The following is a 19,679-nucleotide window of genomic DNA, read 5'->3' as shown; positions in this document are numbered from 1 at the left end:
CTAAGAAACACAAGTAAAACTCATTTTTTCCAACAGAAAACAAGGTGAGTTTGTAATCCTTATAATAGTAAGCGTCAAGGATGTTATATCCATCATAAGAGACACATTAAGGAACCATGAATGTACTCGAAGAGATTGGAACAGAAGTTGTTGAACGTGGAAGCAAGGATAACATCACTGTATTGTTGTATTTCTTTATCCCACCTCAGTAGTTGGTAGAATTTATTAAAAGTTGAGTCAATTCTTCATTTATTTCATACAACTATTAATGAGTATATACTATATGATAACTACTTAAATATTCTTTCAAAAATTGAAATGTTAAACACATGCATTCAGTATCCTTGCCTATTATAAGAGTACATGGCATGTTCCATCAACATGCCCTTTTTCCGTAGTTTTTTGGATAACAGTCCCAGGTGGTAGTCGTGTTCTTCAAGGAAACTACAATTTTATAGCTGCAACTCTTGAAGGATGGTTGAATCACTCACCAATGATGTCTCTCAAAGTGGTTGGTTTAATATGGCCTTAGTAGTTACTTGGAGTATTTGAAAAAAAAGAAGCTCTCTTCCTCTCTCAATCCTAAAGTTACTGCAAGGACAGCAATTAACTCGGACATCTATCTTGAACAACTTGGGAATATGGAGTTGCACAATGTAAAAGAATTATGCAATCTTCTCCACGTTGGAAGCCACCAATACCCCCTAACTTAATCCAAATAGTGGACTAACCGTTGTTGGTTTGGATTTACATAATTTTGCAGGAAAATGGTGGGATTGATGTGCCAAATTGTATGCAGGGTAACAGACACAGAACATGCAGAATGTCTAGCCTTTATGGACGCAGTTAGTTGGAGCAGAATGTTGCAGATTACTCACATTATAATTGAATCGTGTCTTAAAGACATTGCGGGTTATATCAATAATTCATCTCCAACAATTACCTGGGAAAATATAGTTATTTTGTTTGATTCTATCCATAATCTTATATCTTTCCATCACAAAAAAAAGTCTTATATTTGGCCAACACCGGAAAAGTAGTTTAATTCATAGATCATGCAAGTAGTTAAATTCAGTGGAAGGTTTAGAGTCTCGAGTCTGGTTGGAAAGACCTCCTAGTAGACAATTGTTATTGCTTTACTGAACAACATCAACAATCTAAGACAATCCAGTTTTTTGCATGAAAAAAATATATATATAAAAGCCACTCTTTCGGAATAAATAAATAAATAAGTATAAATGCCACTCTTTCAGAATAATAAAGTTTCCGGGCATCCAACTCAAAACTAATTGTCGATTAGTGGCCCTTCCAGAATATATTCAACGTTTATTAATGGGATATTAGCAATGTGGGACTATTCTCCTTCGCACGCCTCCTCACGTGTAGAACACTCTCCATGGGCCTCTAACACGTGGACCAATGTTGTATGGGTGACCGTTAGGCCTACTCGCATACGGGCCTGGCTCTGATACCAAGTTAAAATTTACGTGAATCCAACTCAAAACCAATTGACAATGAACGGAGTGGTCCTTCCATATTTATTCAATGTTTATTAATGGGATATTAGCCATGTGGGACTATTATCTTTCGGAACTTTACTAGACAACATCAACCATCTAAGACAATCCAGTCTTTTGCACTTCTTTTTAAAAAAGAAAACAGAAGCTATGAATGCCACTCTTTCTAAAAAAAAATACAAAAAAGTATAAATGCCACTCTTTCGGAATAGTTATTCCAGTTTTGTGTGGTATCCCAATTACCATAAGAGTTCTTTTCAGTGTAAACTTGGATCATGAAAATGCATTCATTGAACTTAATTAAGCTTACGGTTTGGTGCATGTCGCAGTTTGCAAAGGGTTAGTTTGTAATCACTTCATCACGAATCATGTGAAGAGGAGTTGATACTAAAAATCCCCAGGGCCAGGGTAATGCAATCGCCGGAGAGACAATGCTACAAGCCGATAGAAGTTGAAACGATACACAAGACACATGATGTATTACAACCCAAATCTCAGACATTAAGAAGTTGAAACGATACACAAAGACACATGATGTATTACAACCCAAATCTTCAGACATTAATTGCGACAACTAATAAAACCAAAAAGTTACATATAGTGTAAATAACAATGGAACTAAGCAGCAGAAAAGATATGGCACCGAGCAATTTTTAGATTCCCCAGTTTCATTCAACCCTAGATATAGTGATCCGTGCATCCAATCCTAGAATACATTTAAAAGGTACCAAAGACGAAAGCTAAAGCCCCAAAGCAAGCAACATTACATCCCACAGCTGGTCATACCCTAATGACAACATATATACAGTGCTAATAGGTAAGAAACTGAATGTTTCGAATCAACTCTTTATTCAGTTAAATAGCTATCCAAACTTGTTGAGCTGAAGATGTTCGATCCAGTGATAGGCGATCCAGTGGGTGAAATGTACAGTTGGTATCTGATGAACCTCTGATGCAGAACAAAACAGTTTTCAGGAACTTCATCAGAAAAATAAAAAATCACACAACACGAAATCATACTCATATAAATAAGACATTAATATGTAAACCAGGGTTATGAAGCATACAGAAAGCTGTGAGACAATCTCAGGGTTGCTGTCCACATGCCAATCTGGTTCTAATTGCCGAATGAAAGACGTCCTCCCATTTTCAGTACTACAAAAGAGAACCTGCATAAGTATTTATTGACGAATTATTAAGTTGAGGGAACAATCAAGTGGATTTAAAACATCCGCAGATAGCGTACATGGCACGCTGAGCAAACTCATGTCAAATTTTATAGTTAATTGCTATCACGACAATTATAAGTCAATAAGTACAAGCCTGCCTGAAGAACATACAAAGTTATACTGGTTTAGTTATGACCCAGGTACTAAAATATATCCACTTTCAAGAAGCTCAAAATCACATAAATACATACCTTGTCTCTCGTCAAGCAACCAGCTTCAAAAAGTCCGGCGTTCTCCAGAGCCAAGAGAACTCTTTCCTGAAACCATTACGTGATTCCTTTAAGATTTGAAACAAAATATTGCTTCACATGGGAATGGCCAAGCCTATTAGTCATAAACTACACATGCGCAAATAGTCAAAAGAAAAAATATTCCCTGCACTGCGGCAACTATTGCACTACTTATACATTGAGCGCATCCAACATACTAAAAGTTCATAACTATGTTAAGAAATCCTTACAAACAACAAAGCAACAACTGAGATTTACGTCAGGTCTAACTTTGCGTGACACACTATGGTTTTCAGACTTGCAGCATTTTCAAGCCTATTTGGTTAATTTTAAAACGCATATAGGGTTTCGGCATTCTCTTTCATAAACTTAACCATGTTAAACAAAAAATGGTTCCCCACGGCGAAAAACAAGAGTCCTCCCATGAAACTGAGAATACAGATGAAGCAAAAGAGTGTATCTCATATCAGACATTTAATTATTGGACAAAAGTTCCAACCACATAGCAACAGATGTACACAAATTAACTCAAACATACACAAAACATGCAACACAACTATAGCATATTGTGATTCTTAAACCATACCGAGGAAAATTAATAAATCCTTAGATTCTGCTGCGTTATAAATGCTTACCCCACTTTCGTCATCAATTATTCTATCCATTAGATAGACATCACAAGTTTTGCTGATTTCCCACAGAACTTCCACCACAGAGGACCTCACGGTTGCATGCTCCTGCAAGAAGATAATAGAATGGTTTTCAAGAGATGAGTAAAAATGCATCCACTAACTTTTCTTCCCTTTTTAATGGAAGATGCATCCATTTACCAACCTTTAGTTCTTCAGGAGTCTCCTCCTCCAGAATTACACCAAGCAGTTGGCAAGTTATCTGCTTAAAAATAGATGTAGCAAATTATAAATTCTGAAAGACCCATAACATAAAATCCAAGAGTGTACAGAATGTAATCAATTGTTATTTTTCCAGTGTATGAAACTTAATACATATGGATCATATTATCCTAGCCAACACATAGTGCAGTAATTCAATAAGATCAATGCATTTTTCTGTTTGTAAAGCCGTCTTTACATTAATTGTTTTTCTTTGTTAATGTTGCCAGAAGCGTCATTGACTTCAATGATCAGTTTTATTAACAACTGTCCAGCCACTTAGTTGGTTGGGCACCTGTCCCCTCTCCTTAGAAATCATGGGTTCGAACTTCCAAGCTATTTTACAGATAACATAGTCCTTATAGTGTGGAATGAATCGTAATCACCTTGTTACATCCCAGGGCAAATCCAAATCCAGGCAATAAGCAGACTTACTAGTCAACTAGGTTTTCAGGGGTAGGGTGCTCTTTGATGCATGAGAAACACGCACTTTAGGGGAAGTAGTAATGTAGCTCAGCTAGATAGAGAAAAGGACTGCAAATCCTTGTGCCAGTGATTCAAATCTAACTTTAAGCTGGTTTTCCTGGTGAGAGTGACGAGTCATGACCATATGATTATTTCAACAGCAAAGAGATCAGTTACTGAACCAAGCTTAAGAAGCATAGACAATAGTTCATCATAAGAAATTGAAAACAAACTTTTCACTTAAAAATGTTGGCAAAGGCTTTCCATATAATTTGTACGGAAAACCTTTATGTGGCTATACCCACTCGATCATGCTGGACCTACATAAGATGATGGAAGGGATAACTTTGGTTGAGGGCGATCTACCCTTGTGTTTATCATAACCAAAAGTTAGCCACCAATTCTAGCCTGATTAAGAACCAAATGAAAATCAATTTTGATGCATAGATTGTTGTAACTGTTGATTTTGTATCATTTGGTTAGACTAATTGCACCTTGATATGAACAACATCTTATAACATAAGCTCTCGGATCTCAGGTGTGAGACGGAAAATAAATAAAAGGCTTTTAGTATTAATTTGGATTGAGGAAAATCTAATGAATCCAGCAATTTTCCGTACTTTCTAGATCAATTGGCATTTATGTCCCATTTACCCTGACCTTTAGGTCATTTACAGAAGCTGCAAAGGATGACCATTGATAAGAATGACTTCGTCAGTGTATAGATCATCCTTAAGAAAAGTTTATCTTTCTTAAATTTGGAGATTTAACTGTAATGACCGTTTCACTTGTTTGTATTTCAACTTTAGTTATACCTTAAAAAAATATAACTACCAGGCCAGATCGGCAACACTTAACCGCATAAGGCTGCTTTATGTCCATTACTCTCTATCTGATGAGATCAGCCTCATATAGCAAGTAACCCTCTGTATGGTCTTATATTCCACTGTTAGTGTGGCGAACAATGGTAGAATAGAAACATTGGTTTATCGATGTTTCTTTTCTCTTCTTAAACAACATCATTAGACATCTTAGTTCCTCGTGCGTTGGAGATATGAGAATTAATGGAAATACAGAAACATTCAAGTACATACCTTTCGGCTTCCATGTAGCTTCTTCCGCACAAGCTCTCCAAGTGTCAACTACAACAGAAAGAAAAAGTGTTAGGTTACTGCATATGTACTTATGTAGGAGTTGGGAATTCCATATCTCCAACAGAAAAAAAACAGTTGGCATCAAACTACCTTCAGGGGAGGATGTAACTCGTCAATTCTGTCTAGTTCAGTGGAATAGGAAACTTCATCTGCTTGAGTAACTGAAGAGGAAGCATTCCTCGGATCTGAAGAACCTACTGGTTTCCTTTGATTTATTCTTGGTTTTTTAGATGGTTTCAAGAACTTCCAAGTAAAAATAATAGCCAACGCGAATCCAGCAATAGCTCCAAGTGAACCTGAACTCTGAAACACAAATTTCCATCAAAAGAATCAAAACCACATTACTTGGATTCATGCCGTACCATTGCATGTAACTGCAAGCCGCATCTGTTTTGTCTCTGTGAATATACCTAACTGCTCATTCATTTTCCTGTTAATTCTCCCAGAACAATTCTAAATGGGGGTAAAATTTTTGCAATCTTTGTATGCTATATTATCACCACAGGCCTAAATGTCAGCTAGAAACAATTATTACGAAATAATTAAAACGCCAAAAAGTGATTGTATATCAACAGAGCGATCAATTAATTCCCAATCTTAGTACTGCAAAGGACAATTTAACAATGCCTGCAGAATATCCAAATAATAGAAGTTCTTAATAAGGTAAATGCAATGTAGACAATACATAAAAGGTCACCGTCTAGGGCGTTCTAACCTAGCAGATGATCTCTATCTAAATATAAAAAACAACAACCAAATTAAACTGAAGAGTAAAATTTTCTGCATTTTCGTCTACGATAAGTATATAAGATTTCATTAATTCACTCACTGATCGAACTCAATTTATCCAAGAACTTGAATTTTCTAGGATACATGCTCTTGTGAAAAGAATCAATTACCTTGTAATTGGTCAGAATCAACAGAACCTCGGCAACTTTACGATTGAGTTGATTTCCAATTCTTCTGACAAGTTGTAAAAACTGTTGGGTGAAAGAATCCGACATTGTTTAAACACCAAAACTCAAAATCAGTACTAGAACTTTAATCCACTATCAGCTGAGCTTGGAAACCTAGACTATTAATCGAACTCAATTTCGAAACCTAAAGAAGATAATGTTTCTGAACTTTTCGTGTCAGCGGTGGAACCGGAAGAACAGAGAAAACGGTTTCTACGACACCAATTTTCCGATTTCTAGATCCAGCGTTTTATCTACTCGAAGTTCGGTATCTCTTTGTTGTCGATGTTTGGGGTAAGTTGTTCCTGCAGTGAAATGGGCAAACACATTTTAAACGGACGGGCAAACAAATGAATTTGAGGATTTTCCCGTTACGGCTTAACAAGAGATGCGTGCCTCTATCCCCGCCGCACGACTGTACAAGAAACGTCAGCGGCCTAATTTGTGCCCGAAAAGTCTGGATACACTTCGGCTTTTTCACCGACGGAAACAGAAAACGGGCCCCACTTCAAACCCTTACGTCCAAATGCATAAAACGCAAGGTGCTAGCCGTCGATTCCCTCTCGGGATAAATCGAAATATGAAACTTCCGTGTGTGTAAACTTTCTCATTTGTGCCACGTGATTTAAGTTCAACTATTGACATGTTTACTTTAGTCACGCGGCCTAATTTTCACCGCCCAATAGATATATCTTAACAGCTAAATCCAACGGGTCCTTTTGATTTTTTATAAATACGCTCATTTCATTCATTTCTGTCACGTAATCTGACGTCATTTTTAATTTTTCACAAAATTTCATAAAATCCAATATAGTTTGTGGTGTCAAATTGTAGACGAATCAATTTATAGGAACTACGTGCACTTTATAAAAGATACCATAAATGGTCTGTAACAAATGCGGTTACAGTATTATCAAAAAAAATTAACAAATTTTGTCAAGAAACAGGTAACATCATCATTGTGATAGTGATGGGTTGTCTCATCTTTCTCATACTATTAGCAAAGACGTTGGTGAATATGTAGTTTTGATTATGCAAATGTACCGATGTAAAAGAAGCGGTGAAAATGAACCAAATATAGTAAGAACAAATTTGTTTTTCATTTTGGTAATTTTTTTAGCTTTTATACTCTTTAGTTAAATTATTTTTTCCTAAATGCAGGAACGAAAATGCCGAGAAGAATGGCAAAGAACCCACAAAACTGGATTCCAACATTCTGAAGGAACTTAACAGATTTAATCCATACGTGTTGGAAGGTCATCAAATGCCAACAAGATCGCCATATTAATCAAATTTGCAAGAATTTTTATGCGGTGCACCTGTTTTATCGCCAGAAGCAACTTCAACTGGTTCAACAACTGAGTTTAATCATGCTGAGTATGTGGAAAACGACCATTAGGTAGAATTAGCTAGATCAGCAGAGCGAGGCTTGGTTTAAGGCAACTTTGAAAAAGTCATCTTTCGTGAGAACAACATTAAGCGGACTTTAACATGAACAAAATTCTTTCCATGAACACTTCAATAATGAATCTGCGATAACATATGTTATGGGAAAGGGAAGTGGATAAAATTAAATTACAATTGAATAAACAACTGTAGATGGTGGATTTTCGATAAAGGTTAAAATCGTAAAACCATAATCTTACATATTCCTGATCCAGCAATCAGATGAGTATTGAGGCCCATGTCTCTTATCGAAGCATGAAAGTTCATGCCACAAGAGTCTCTGACTGAGTATACTCCTCTCAGAGCATACATGAATATGCAGTCTCTCAACTGCGGCAACGGCATATTTCATGAATACTGAGCAATTTCAGTAATCACTTTTATATAGAATCGAACGATTGGACGGCTCCTAGACAGCTTGCCTGCTAGTATAGAGCGATAACGTCTTCAGGATGTAACAATCTTTCCCCTGACTATATAAAAGACACGTGTATAGAATCTTAATAATTGGACGGCTCCTAGACAGCTTGCCCGCTAGCATAGAACGATAACGTCTTAAGGATGCAACAACGTTTTCCCTGACTATACGTAATAAATATGATGCTTCAACTAGCTCATATCGCTCAATTCTCAAATAATTAATGCTGCTAGACGACGTGCTAGTATATAGCCATCAATTAATTATTTCTACTCATGAGATTCATTAACTGAATCTCTAGAAAATATTATACGTTCTTCATAATATTTCATTACTTCAATTCATGGATCTTCCCAGCAGAATGCTATGGGTTAGTAATAAATATTCAACGTACGGCATCTGAGCCACCATCGAGTAAGCCCCGAGGGAATGGTGCAAGTGTATTCGGCAATGAATGCACTAACGAGCACCTGAATGCACGAACGAACATTCAATTACATGGAGGAACGATGAAACCATGGAGAAAATAATAATAATAAAATATTTGAAGGAGGCGTCTAAGGGGATCAAGCCCATCGGCCGGGTGGCCATGCCGTCGTGGTCGGTCCCACGCCCCTTCCTTTATTTTAACATATTTTATTATTTTTCTTGATCCCATGAAAATCCTTTTGTTTGAGCAAATCCCTTCAATTCGTGGTATTCCCTTCACATCAAGGAAATTATACAAAATTACATAAAATTAGGAAAGGTGTCACGGGACCGTGGTCACTAGCCGGTCGGCCATGCCCTATCCGTGACCGGTCCCACACCTGTAATTCTTTATTTTATTAATTATTATTTCCATTGTCTCATGGAAATTCCTTAATCTTATGAAACTCCTCAGTTTCATGGTATTTCCTTCACATCAAGGAAATTATACAAAAATTACATAAAATTAGGAAAGATGTCACGGGACCGTGGTCACTAGCCGGCCGGCCATGCCCTAGCCACCGGTCCCACTCCTTGTAATTCCTTATTTTATTAATTATTTCCATCATCTCATGGAAATTCCTTAATCCTATGAAACTCCTTCGTTTCATGGTATTTCCTTCACATTAAGGAAATTATACAAAAATTACATAAAATTAGGAAAGGTGTCACGGGACCGTGGTCACTAGCCTACTGGCCATGCCCTAGCCGTGACCGGTCCCACACCTTGTAATTCCTTATTTTATTAATTATTTCCATCATCTCATGGAAATCCCTTAATTTCATGCACTACACCATATTTAGGGTTTAGCAACTTCCTTTTCAGTCACTAAATGGGGTTGTAACGGCCTCAGCCGTTACCAAAGAAGGTGTAGCAAATTTTCGTAACTTACATATTGCCGTTACGAAGTTGGAGTTGTGACGGATTGCGTAACTGAAATGCAGCCGTTACGAATTGAAAATTAGTAACTACCCTGCGACCGTTTCTAAATTTTGAATATAGTTACAAACGTATTGACTAAGTCAACGTTGACCGACTCTTGTTATCTTGGTAAGAATTTAGTAACACCTTTTTGCCGTTACTAATGTTTTTGTAACAAAAAAAAAGAAGGCCAGTCTTCATTGACCTGGTCAAAATTAATTCCCACCCCTTTCATTTTACCCTGCAAGTACCCTATCCCCTGGAATTGTTTTCATTCAATCCAATTCAAACATTCATTCTCCATTCAAAAGAAATTAAACATTCATTCATTCAAACATTCATTCATTCTGCATTCAAAATAAGCAAACATTGTTTGAATCAATATATAAGTTAATCGATTTGTTCGATGATACTTAGCTTCATAGTGAGTTCAACTGTCGGATGATTCATAACTGCTAAGTATAGGCAGCTGACTCTTTTCTCATCTAAAAATCTGAGTTCCAGCAGTACAAATAAGATTACCTGAATTCTACTTGTTTCTTTTTCTAATTCAATATCCGCTTGTCCTCGACAATCCTGATAACTGCTTCGTCTGCAAGCAAGAATACAATGGATTTAGAAATAGAGTTTCGCAAACTCTCACATACAACTCCGTCATAACCAAACAAACATATAGTATCAGAAACGTGTAATCATGAAAGCCATTTCTAATGTGTGGATTTTCAGTACCTTCTATAAGACGAGGAAAGGTGACAAATTTCCTGCGAAGTTCTTTCACCATCTTAAGAGCTGTAGCTTCCTACAATCTTCATGCATGGTCACAGCAGAACACCAGTATGGAAGCAGGGCTCCAACGATCAAACTAATCAAGACTTTTGGTGCTTCCAGCAGCACCTAGGGCATCAGTCCTTTTGAGAATTCAGTGCAGATACGGCGCCCAATCTGAACCCTATTGAAGTAAACAAAAGTAAAGTAAGTCACCAGGTTTAAACAAATGGGGGAAAAAAAGGCCACAGACTATAACATGTCAATGCTTTAAAGTCAATGCCAGCAAGAATGACACTATCTTTACATGTCCAACTAGTGTATAAGTATAGTGGCTAGTCCATCATTCATTATAACACATATGATCTACAAAATAAAAGAGAGTAGCTGCATAATCTTGATTTCTTGATGATAAAAGAGAGTAGTTGCATAACCTTTCTTGATGATGAAAGAGAGTAGTTGCATAACCTTTGACCATTGTCAACTTCAACAAACTTATAATCATGAGCAATAAGTGGATTGTTCAATTTCTCTTCTTTTGATCCTCATAACTAGGACCTGTCAACTGATTTTCTCTCAAGATGTTAGACAATAGGTTTTTGTTCCACATCTATTCAAGCAATAATAAAAACTTACACTGAGCTGAAGACATTCTCAGAAAAATCATACATGAAATTCTGTTTATTATTCTTACAGTACAGTTTTACTTTTCCCTCACCCTCTCTGACGCCTATTGTACTAAGAGCTCAAACATACTACCAAAAGCATAAGTTGCTCCTCCAAAATAGCTTAGAGGATTTTTGTTCATTATCCCTTTCAAAGGTAAAGCTACCCTACAGTTCATAAGAGAATCTTTTTAAATTAAGGATCATCTTTTTAATGACATATGAAGGCAATTAAATTAAGGTTTGGGTTGAGTTCAAGTTTATGAATGAGAAAACAGCGTTATCATGCTTAAACTAAATATGTCTAAGGTATGAGATTTACCTCTGATTTGGGTCACCTCTCAGAATTGAACCCATTTGTCCAATATTGGTTATTTGATGTATTGGATTCACTCACTCATCAACTAAAACCTTCCAGTTCCTATCAAAAGGATCAAAAATCAACAAATCAATTTATTTCTCTAACCATTTTCTTTGTTTATTCATCAAATTTCAATTTGAAATTGATCTATCTCACCAAGGTATTTGATAACCTAAGAAGAAAAATAGCAGAACAAAGTAATCAAAATGACTTAGTCCCTCGTCAGTAGAGGTAAAAAAAAAAGTTGTGATACAAAGAGCAGCTGATCCAATGGCAAACCTCGTGCAGAACAATTTAACAAATGCAATAAACAGAAAAAAGGAAAGTAAGAGTTGGAGAAAAATAAGTCACACATGTTTGTACCTTTTCAATAGCAGCAGTCCTCTCCCGGATTCTGTGGCTCATTATAGTGCACTTGATTTGATCAAAAGTAGCTTATGCATGTGACCAACACTTCTTAAAAAGCAAATTTCGAATTATTAAGTCAGCCATTTAAATGTGAAGCTCGCAAATAGTTTAGACCAAAGAAGAATGCTTATGCATAACTATCAATAGTAAGTCCAATATGAGTACATAGCTTCTGCTCTTATTCATCTACTCCTTCAACAACAACAAAAAATCAGATGCATAATTTTTATTTGTGATTCCAGAAACCCATTTGATAAAAACACACATCTCGAAAGAAAAAAAAAAGACAAAAAAGCAGAAAACTTGACATTGATAGTTATAGAGGACAATGTTAATTCCTTGCAGATTGCAATAAGGCTGTGCAATTACCTGCAGAGATATACATAAGGTTTTAGCCTTCTAGAAGATTTCAATATAGTTGGCTGTGAATGTCTTGTTTTCTAGGTTACTAACCATTCCCTCTCGGAGATCTCTAGCTGTACGCAAAGATTTCAATCCTGGTTCCTTTGGCCTCTCTATTTCCTGTCAATCACGTAAAATCTCAGATTTACCAAAAAAACGAGCAACAATGAAACAATCACTTCATTGAAAAACAGTAGATCACCTTAGGGTAACCACCAGGATCATGTGTGTCGATGCCTAACAAATGCCCAAGACCATGAGGCATAGAAACAGCACCTGTGCTTTCAGTCATCATTTCATGAACGTCACTACAGCACAAACCCACAAAAAAATTTGCAATTAGCTTTCACTTTGCATAATGGCATTAATATAGTAAAACTTGGAGTTTAAAAAGTACCCAATAATAATGTTACCATCCATTAGTGACTCGAGGATAATTTTCTTTGCTAATCTGCAAGTAGGAGATTAAGTGAGCTCAGAGATGCACAATATATGGCCAAGAAAGCATTATAAAAGAAAAAATCACCCACAATATCATACAACTATATAAAATCAATGATTTGTATGCCAAAGTTTTAGGTTCCATAAAGATTATTATCAATAATCTGAAAGACAAAACATTAAAATCAATATCAGTATAAGAAGATAAGAAAACCCCTTTTTCATTACCAAAATTAGGCAAAAAAAACTAAACGAAATCTAAAACCACCTGAAAAGACAAAATTGGAAACCCTAATTGAAAATTTAGGGGTGGAATCGATAAAAACAATAGAAAAGAGTTACCCTCAACCACCCATATCTTGATCATTGTCAGTTATTTTAGGTTTGGAGAGGAATCTGTGTTCTAGATTTTAGGTTTTCTTCGTCGCTTCAAACAAACAACATTAATCAGAAACAAGATCAAAACCTAAGCAATCAGCTCAAAAATCGCCAAATAGAAGTATTGATTTTGAAAAAAAACTGAAAGGGATACTACAAGAACCTATTAAAGATTAGAAAATCAGATAAGTGATAAAAAAAATGATGATGATTTACCTTTAAATTGAGGTAGAAAGACCAGGACAAAGAGAAAAGTTCTTCTTCTTGTTGATTTTAATGAATCTTCATCGATAAAGAGGAAGAGAGATTGAGAGCGAGAGACGGAGATACTGAAAGATCGAGGTAATAGATGGAGATGCTTGTTCAAGTTTTCCTCATGGAGGCTGCTATGCTGGTGGATGAATGAAAATGAAAGAGAAAAGACGATAAGTATAAGTTAGGGTTAGTTTTCTCACACACGTCTGTAGCACGCGTAAACTTAGGTGTTACCTGGGACACGCGTTTTTAACACAATTCTATTCCAGCAGTTTCTAATAGTAACATGGGCTGTGCCGTTACCAAACTTGTCTTAATTCGTAACCGTAGCATAGCAGTTACTAAATTTTCGTAACTGAAATTCACAGTTACGAATTAGTAACGGCTACATGTCAGTTACTAATCACTGAATATGGTGTAGTGATGATATTTCCTTCAAATCATGAAAATAATATAAAATTAGGGGAGACTCACGAGACCGGGCCCTAACCGGCCGACCATGCGCAAGCCGGTCCCACACGCCCTTATTTTATTATTAATAATATTATTTGTTTCCCTCATCTCATGGAAACTCCTTCACTTCAAGCAAACTCCTTGATTTCAACAAACTCCCTGATTTCATGATATTTCCCTAAAATCATGAAAATAATAATAACTTGGGAAAAGTGCCATGGGACCGTGCTCATTGCCCGGCCGGCCATGCCTTGGACATAGTCGGTCCCACACTTCATGATTCCTTCATTTTATTATTATTATTTCCTTCATCTTATGAAGTTTCCTCAGTTTCAGCAAAATCCTTGATTTCTTCATATTTTCTCAAAATGTTGCTCAAACGCACATCAGAAAATATCAAAATTCTCAGGACTGTGACACGGACACTTTGGCGACGTGAGCATGTTACTTTGATCGACAAAGGTTGGCTCTTTGGATTGCGAGGAGCCGGTCCTACGCATTTTCACAATTTGACCTAATTTGCGCAATTGCACGTATTGGGTTGAGAACTCTTCCAAACAACTTGGAATTTCATAAAATGATCGTCAGTCGATCCCGTGACCAACCAGGGACGGTTTCATGACCCCTTGGTCGGTCCTTCATCTTCGTAATTTATTAGGTTTTATCACATAAGGTTCAGACGAACATTATTCGAATAAATGATTAAACCAACATTTAATCATCTTTTCACCAACTGGTCTTCAAGAGACTTTGGTATTTTGCTTACTTGAGCATCTGGGCGTTACATGGTCGATTCATCATCCCATGTTTCCGGTCCCTCCTTCACTCAGTGGTTGATTTTCAATGAATCATCAATTGATCAGCAATTGATCGAAATTAGGGTTTCGAATCCAAGGTTCATGACTCCAGATTCAAACGTTAATAATTTTATGTTGATCCCGTGATCAACATCTTAATTATTATACTCGGTTCAATTGCCAGTATTTTAAATTAATATTTTATTTGGTCATGCTACCAATAATTCATCAAACGAGCAACATTTGCTCAAATGAGCAATATTCTCTCAGACTAAAGAATATGGGTTCAACTATCAATATTCAACAATCCATCGAATGAGCAATATTTTCTCACTTTAACTATCAACATTTACTCGAGAATTATACCTCTGTCTCAACAGACATGTTCAATTCATGAGTCTCATAACATTTACAAATCACGTTCGACTCAGCAATACAAGGACTCATCGTCCCATGAAGTCATCAACTGACTAACTAAATACACGTCTGCCTTGCAGACTCCACAATCACGAGACATCAATCGTGTCACATGGGGGGATATTAACTAGGGTTTTGGTATGGTAGCCCACGACACGTGTGTTCACCTATGATGAGAATGTGAGCAAGTCGTGCAATCAGTTGAAGGAGTTAACAAAGTAGTGGGTAGAAAATCAACCAAGTCTCCGCACGATGAGCAACTGGTTTTAACACGATTTCCACTTCTCCATTCTTTGACTCCAGCAACTGTCACACTTCATGGGATCAAGGTGTTTACAATTCTAGCAATATAAATAAGACTCTGAATCATGATTGAACAGATAGACAATTCTCGATAGACAGTCTTTCGTCTACACGAACTCATCGTCTTAGCAATTACTCTCAACTGAGTAAACTCAATCATTCAGAAACTATTTTCACGCAAAATATACAACACACCAACAATCCTTGATCACCATTGATCTCACACGTTTCTCAGCTTCCCTCATACAGATCGACCAATCCGCTCTTGTGACCGAATTGATTCTGGAACGACCATTGTCTTGGTTTAGGCCAGAGTCCTATAGATTTATCTCTCGAACTTAAAGCACTCCCTTCTTGCAGTGCATCTGTGTGAGGTTAAACATTTCGCTCGGTTCAAGGAGTCTCCGCCGCACAGTCGTCTCTTCAATTCCGTAAAAACCAGCAAATCATTTTTCCCCATCTACAGATTGGCGACACAGTGGGAGATCATTCTCTCGGTTGCAATCTTAATTCTAACAAAGATGGTTGATCTTAGGTCTGGGTTAGTTACAAATGGAAATGACGTTATCACTAGCAACAATAACAATGATGGTATTCCGGAAACCATTCCTGCTTCCAACAATGGCGGTGACATTACTCATCCTCAGCCCAACATTGGAAGTCATCCTCTCTTCGACCGGCATCCCGAAGAAGTCAAAGAAATTCCACCTACCATAGGCGATCTCATGAAGGTGCAAGAAACTCTTGCCAAAATTCAGACTGACATGGCTGCAACACAGAAGGAGCTGTACAATTATCTCAAAACTCTCACTGAGAAGATGTCAGTGAAAACTCAAGAAAAGGGAAAAGGAAAAGAAATATCTTCAGATGATGATCCTGAAGTTGTTCCAATTCATACAGTGGATGACAATGAAGTCCGCAAAGCTGCAGACGATCCATCAGTGAAGGAATCATCAAATTTCATTACTCGGGAAGATTTGGAACGCCTCTTGGAGAACCGTGGAAAAGACAAGACACCACATTTCCATCGTCACCAGCCTCCGTACCCTGTTTCTACGCAAAGAATTCCTCTTTCAAAAGGTTATACCTCTCCAACCTTCACTTTGTATGATGGAACAGGCAATGATCGAGAGTATGTCTCTCGGTTTCTGGAAGCATTTTGGGCGAACATGAGCACAATCATGTCGTACGTCTGCAGGAATTTTCAAAATCCCTAAAAGGCAGAGCATATACCTGGTACAACAACATCGCGCCAGGAAGTATCCCTAAAATGATTAACGCTTTCTACAGAAAGTACTTCTTCGTGTCAGAGAAAATTACTCTCTCTGATCTGGGAAGAATGTTTCATAGAAGCAATGGACATCTCAATGACTATGTGAAAAGATTCAAAGTTCAATCATTGGACTGTCATGATCCAAACGTCACGGAGCAACAACTTGTAGACTTGTGAATCAACGGCATGGTCCCGGTCTATAGAGCTTTATTAGAAAATCTTCGTTTACAGACCTTTTCAGAACTTCATAAAGCGGCGAAGAGGTCAGCGACTACTGCATCCGCTTTACTGCAAAGAGCATAAACTACAAAAGCTAAAGAACCGCGAGAGACTCGAGGTAGCAGGTGTCTGATTAACAAGAAGTACAACCTCCAGCCTTACACAAATGCTGTTGTAGAAGGGAGCAAACGAAAAGCTGAACCGCAGCGCAAGCCTGCATCTTTAGCTCCTCCAAAGGCACCAAGAAAGGGTAATCAAACCCGAGACGCACAAGTTCCAACTCAAAACGTAGATCCGGCGGAACCTGACTTCCATCTCTTAATTGAAGAGATCATTGAACTGTTGGATACTAGGATCCAAGACAGTGCAATCAAGCTGCCATATGTCAGAAAAGAACCAACTGAAGAGGAAACGGAAAATCCTCGTTACTGTCGTTCTCATAGATTTGTCAATCATCCCACAAAGGACTGCAGAATCTTGAAGCATATATTCCAAGAAAAAGTAAAATCAGGAGAACTCAACTTGGGGACTGAAAGAGTACACAGATATCCTCTCCCAGTCAAATCCTTCACTCTTTCTGAACCGCCTATCAAGGAAGCAGTTCAATCCTTAATTGAGCATGTCTGCGAATTGCTATACTTATCAAAGGATCAAAGGAGAGACATGTTCATAGCACTGAACCACATCGTGTCAAGAAGTCCATTCCGGAAATACTTCTTGAGCCTCCAGCCATAGACCAAGAGATGTACGACTGGGGACTGCTTACCACAATCAATCTCAAAAGAAACGAATTTGGAAGAACGTTGATCGATGTTGGCACCGCCATCAACAACATTCCACTGAAAATCATTGGATCCACGGGCATCACTCGACAAGAAGCTACTCATGCTCCCATCTCAATCAGAGACCTTGAAGGAACGCTCAGAAATACTTATGGCTACATCACTCTCAAAGTGAACATAAGTTCAACCTGGACAGAAACCAAGTTTCACATAATCAGGAAGATCCAGGATATGACATGTCCTCCAGACGAGCGTGGATCCACGCTAAAAAAATGGGTACTTACAAAGCGCCTTTGGTTACACATCTCTCCAATAAAGAAAGTTCTGATCCAGAAGATTTGGCGGACGTTCCATCATCAGAGCACTTGGAGGAATTTCGAACTTTGACGAGGTTGAAACAAGATCCTGCAAAAGATGCATAGACACTCATCAAAAGGTCCTGCACTCAGGAAAGTCTCACTCCTCCCATGTCTATGTCATTTATTTCCTCACATGCTATTCTAGCATGGTGACTCAATTTTGCTAGCATCTCTGCTATTGCAAGACGCTATAAGTGGGTAATCTTACTTCAACAAAATTTTACCAAGTGATTGAATTTGAATTTCTCCGAATCGAGCATCTAACTGAGACATTCATTACTGAGATGATGTTCAAGCACGGAAAAGAACAATTTGGGAATTTCTACATAGCCTTGCAGGAGTGTTCATGTGTGCCACAAAACCAGAAAGCTCTGATGTCTTCACAAGTGTTGAATCCCACTACCGCAACTAAAGGAATGCTGAATCAACAGAAGATAGTTGGGACCCAAATGATCAAACCTAAGACATGCTCAAGGGATATGACGCTTCAATGCTCAAGCATCTAAGAAACCTTCAAATTGTACTCCCAATCAAAGAGTACACCTCCTATAACGGCGCATCTAGCCTCAGCACAAATATCTCGACGATGACACACTGATTCAACACTAGCGCCATAAAAGTGTAACTAATTTACAATCGCTAATTCTTCATTATCCCGTGATAAGACTTCTGAAGCATATGCAACATCATTCATCCATGGATGTCACAAACTCCTTCAACATACATTGAGGATTTGATCTTATTGAAATTTTCAATCTGATGTGATTCCATGAAACTTCATCAACGGAACCTCTCTACATCGCAAGCCTTGCACGACCAAGGTACTTTTTCTCCTCATATCCAGAATGGAGACTGCTGCTGTTATCTGCCACAACAACATCGATTCCCTGACGAAGCCACTTTATGGTAAAGTCATATTCAGGAGAATTTGGGTTGAAGTCCTAGAACATCTTCATCTCAGGAATGCTCAACTCACCAACTAGTTTGTGAATGTAAAGGCTCACTGGATGAAGGAGTAAAGACTATGTCGATAATCATGGATCTAACCTTTTCGGTCTCTGGAGAAACTCCGACCATAGTATCGGCATCAACAAGCATTTTTGGAGAAAATTCTATCGTGATCCAGCATCAACGACGGTCTCAGGGGAAACATCCTCATGACCAGCTTCATCAACTATCCGTTCTCCAAAGTGTTACTCGATGGATCGGACTTCTCCAAGCACTAATGATTCATATCAAGGTATGTAGACATGAAATATGTTCACATGAAAGTCTTTCTGAAGCTTGCACAACAGGTGGGCACAATCCCAAAACTTCTACAAGAAGTTCTCATCACCTCTACAAATGAGATACAACATACTTCAGCCCATGGGTTTACAAAAGCGTACCAATGAGTGAGGAATGGGATAATACTTCCTCAACAAAAGATGTTCGTCTATGTCTCTTATATAACATACCAAAAGGGCGCATCAATCATACATACGAGCTGAAATATATGGCCTTTTCCGTCAAGTCTACGAAATCTGAAAAATTTGTACGGGATTACAAATTACAAATGTGCGCGCTTCGTTTGCTGACCTATACAGCTCCAAATTGAGTGATTCTTTTCTCATGTGATAAGTCAGTCTCTTAGATTCAAAATTTCAGGTCAAGCATCGAATTCCGACGTCGTATGAGGTTCCTACGGCTTCCAGAGCATACAACAT

At 37.7% G+C, this 19,679-nt stretch overlaps 2 protein-coding genes and 1 long non-coding RNA gene across 4 annotated transcripts; all 3 read right to left on the bottom strand.

Annotated features, from left to right (window-relative positions):
* Positions 1 to 1,965: 1,965 nt before the first annotated feature.
* On the bottom strand, positions 1,966 to 6,821 carry LOC113303274 (peroxisome biogenesis protein 22-like). 2 transcript variants are annotated; one of them, XR_003337382.1, is made up of 8 exons: positions 6,385 to 6,821; positions 5,576 to 5,788; positions 5,426 to 5,473; positions 3,811 to 3,867; positions 3,612 to 3,713; positions 2,938 to 3,003; positions 2,585 to 2,672; positions 1,966 to 2,466 (listed from the first exon to the last, which is right to left on the bottom strand). XR_003337382.1 is itself a non-coding variant. In XM_026552299.1 (8 exons), exons 1-8 carry the CDS (start codon positions 6,487 to 6,489, stop codon positions 2,365 to 2,367), a joined length of 795 nt encoding a protein of 264 aa, XP_026408084.1. In that variant the 5' UTR covers positions 6,490 to 6,820; the 3' UTR covers positions 1,966 to 2,364. The 2 variants fall into 2 exon arrangements, 1 of the variants encoding a protein (XP_026408084.1); XM_026552299.1 differs by having other exon boundaries at positions 2,585 to 2,686; positions 6,385 to 6,820.
* Positions 6,822 to 10,118: 3,297 nt separating this feature from the next.
* LOC113302151 lies at positions 10,119 to 11,075 on the bottom strand. Its single transcript, XR_003336675.1, has 3 exons — positions 10,895 to 11,075; positions 10,425 to 10,644; positions 10,119 to 10,287 (listed from the first exon to the last, which is right to left on the bottom strand). It is a non-coding gene; the product is annotated as an uncharacterized LOC113302151 (long non-coding RNA).
* Positions 11,076 to 12,278: 1,203 nt separating this feature from the next.
* On the bottom strand, positions 12,279 to 13,490 carry LOC113302149 (xaa-Pro dipeptidase-like). The gene is made up of 4 exons (XM_026551004.1): positions 13,332 to 13,490; positions 12,694 to 12,747; positions 12,499 to 12,604; positions 12,279 to 12,416 (listed from the first exon to the last, which is right to left on the bottom strand). Exons 2-4 carry the CDS (start codon positions 12,714 to 12,716, stop codon positions 12,294 to 12,296), a joined length of 252 nt encoding a protein of 83 aa, XP_026406789.1. The 5' UTR covers positions 12,717 to 12,747; positions 13,332 to 13,490; the 3' UTR covers positions 12,279 to 12,293.
* Between the last annotated feature and the right edge of the window lie 6,189 nt (positions 13,491 to 19,679).

This window comes from Papaver somniferum, chromosome 8 (genome assembly GCF_003573695.1).
Source record: "Papaver somniferum cultivar HN1 chromosome 8, ASM357369v1, whole genome shotgun sequence".
NCBI lineage: Eukaryota > Viridiplantae > Streptophyta > Magnoliopsida > Ranunculales > Papaveraceae > Papaver > Papaver somniferum.
The sequence above is the reverse complement of the archived record's forward strand: the minus strand, read 5'-3'. Positions and strand labels throughout refer to the sequence as shown.

Bases quoted from the DNA above. Each gene is read 5' to 3' on its own strand.
- LOC113303274 (XM_026552299.1), bottom strand. From the start codon at position 6,489: ATGTCGGATTCTTTCACCCAACAGTTTTTACAACTTGTCAGAAGAATT. The intron at 3,004-3,611 runs GTAAGCATTTAT...TAATGGTTTCAG, and splicing joins TAATTGATGACGAAAGTGGG to GAAAGAGTTCTCTTGGCTCT. The intron at 2,467-2,584 runs GTATGCTTCATA...GTTCTGCATCAG, and splicing joins AGATTGTCTCACAGCTTTCT to AGGTTCATCAGATACCAACT.
- LOC113302149 (XM_026551004.1), bottom strand. From the start codon at position 12,716: ATGGATGGTAACATTATTATTGG. The intron at 12,605-12,693 runs GTACTTTTTAAA...TTTGTGCTGTAG, and splicing joins GATGGTAACATTATTATTGG to TGACGTTCATGAAATGATGA. The intron at 12,417-12,498 runs GTGATCTACTGT...CGTGATTGACAG, and splicing joins ATCCTGGTGGTTACCCTAAG to GAAATAGAGAGGCCAAAGGA.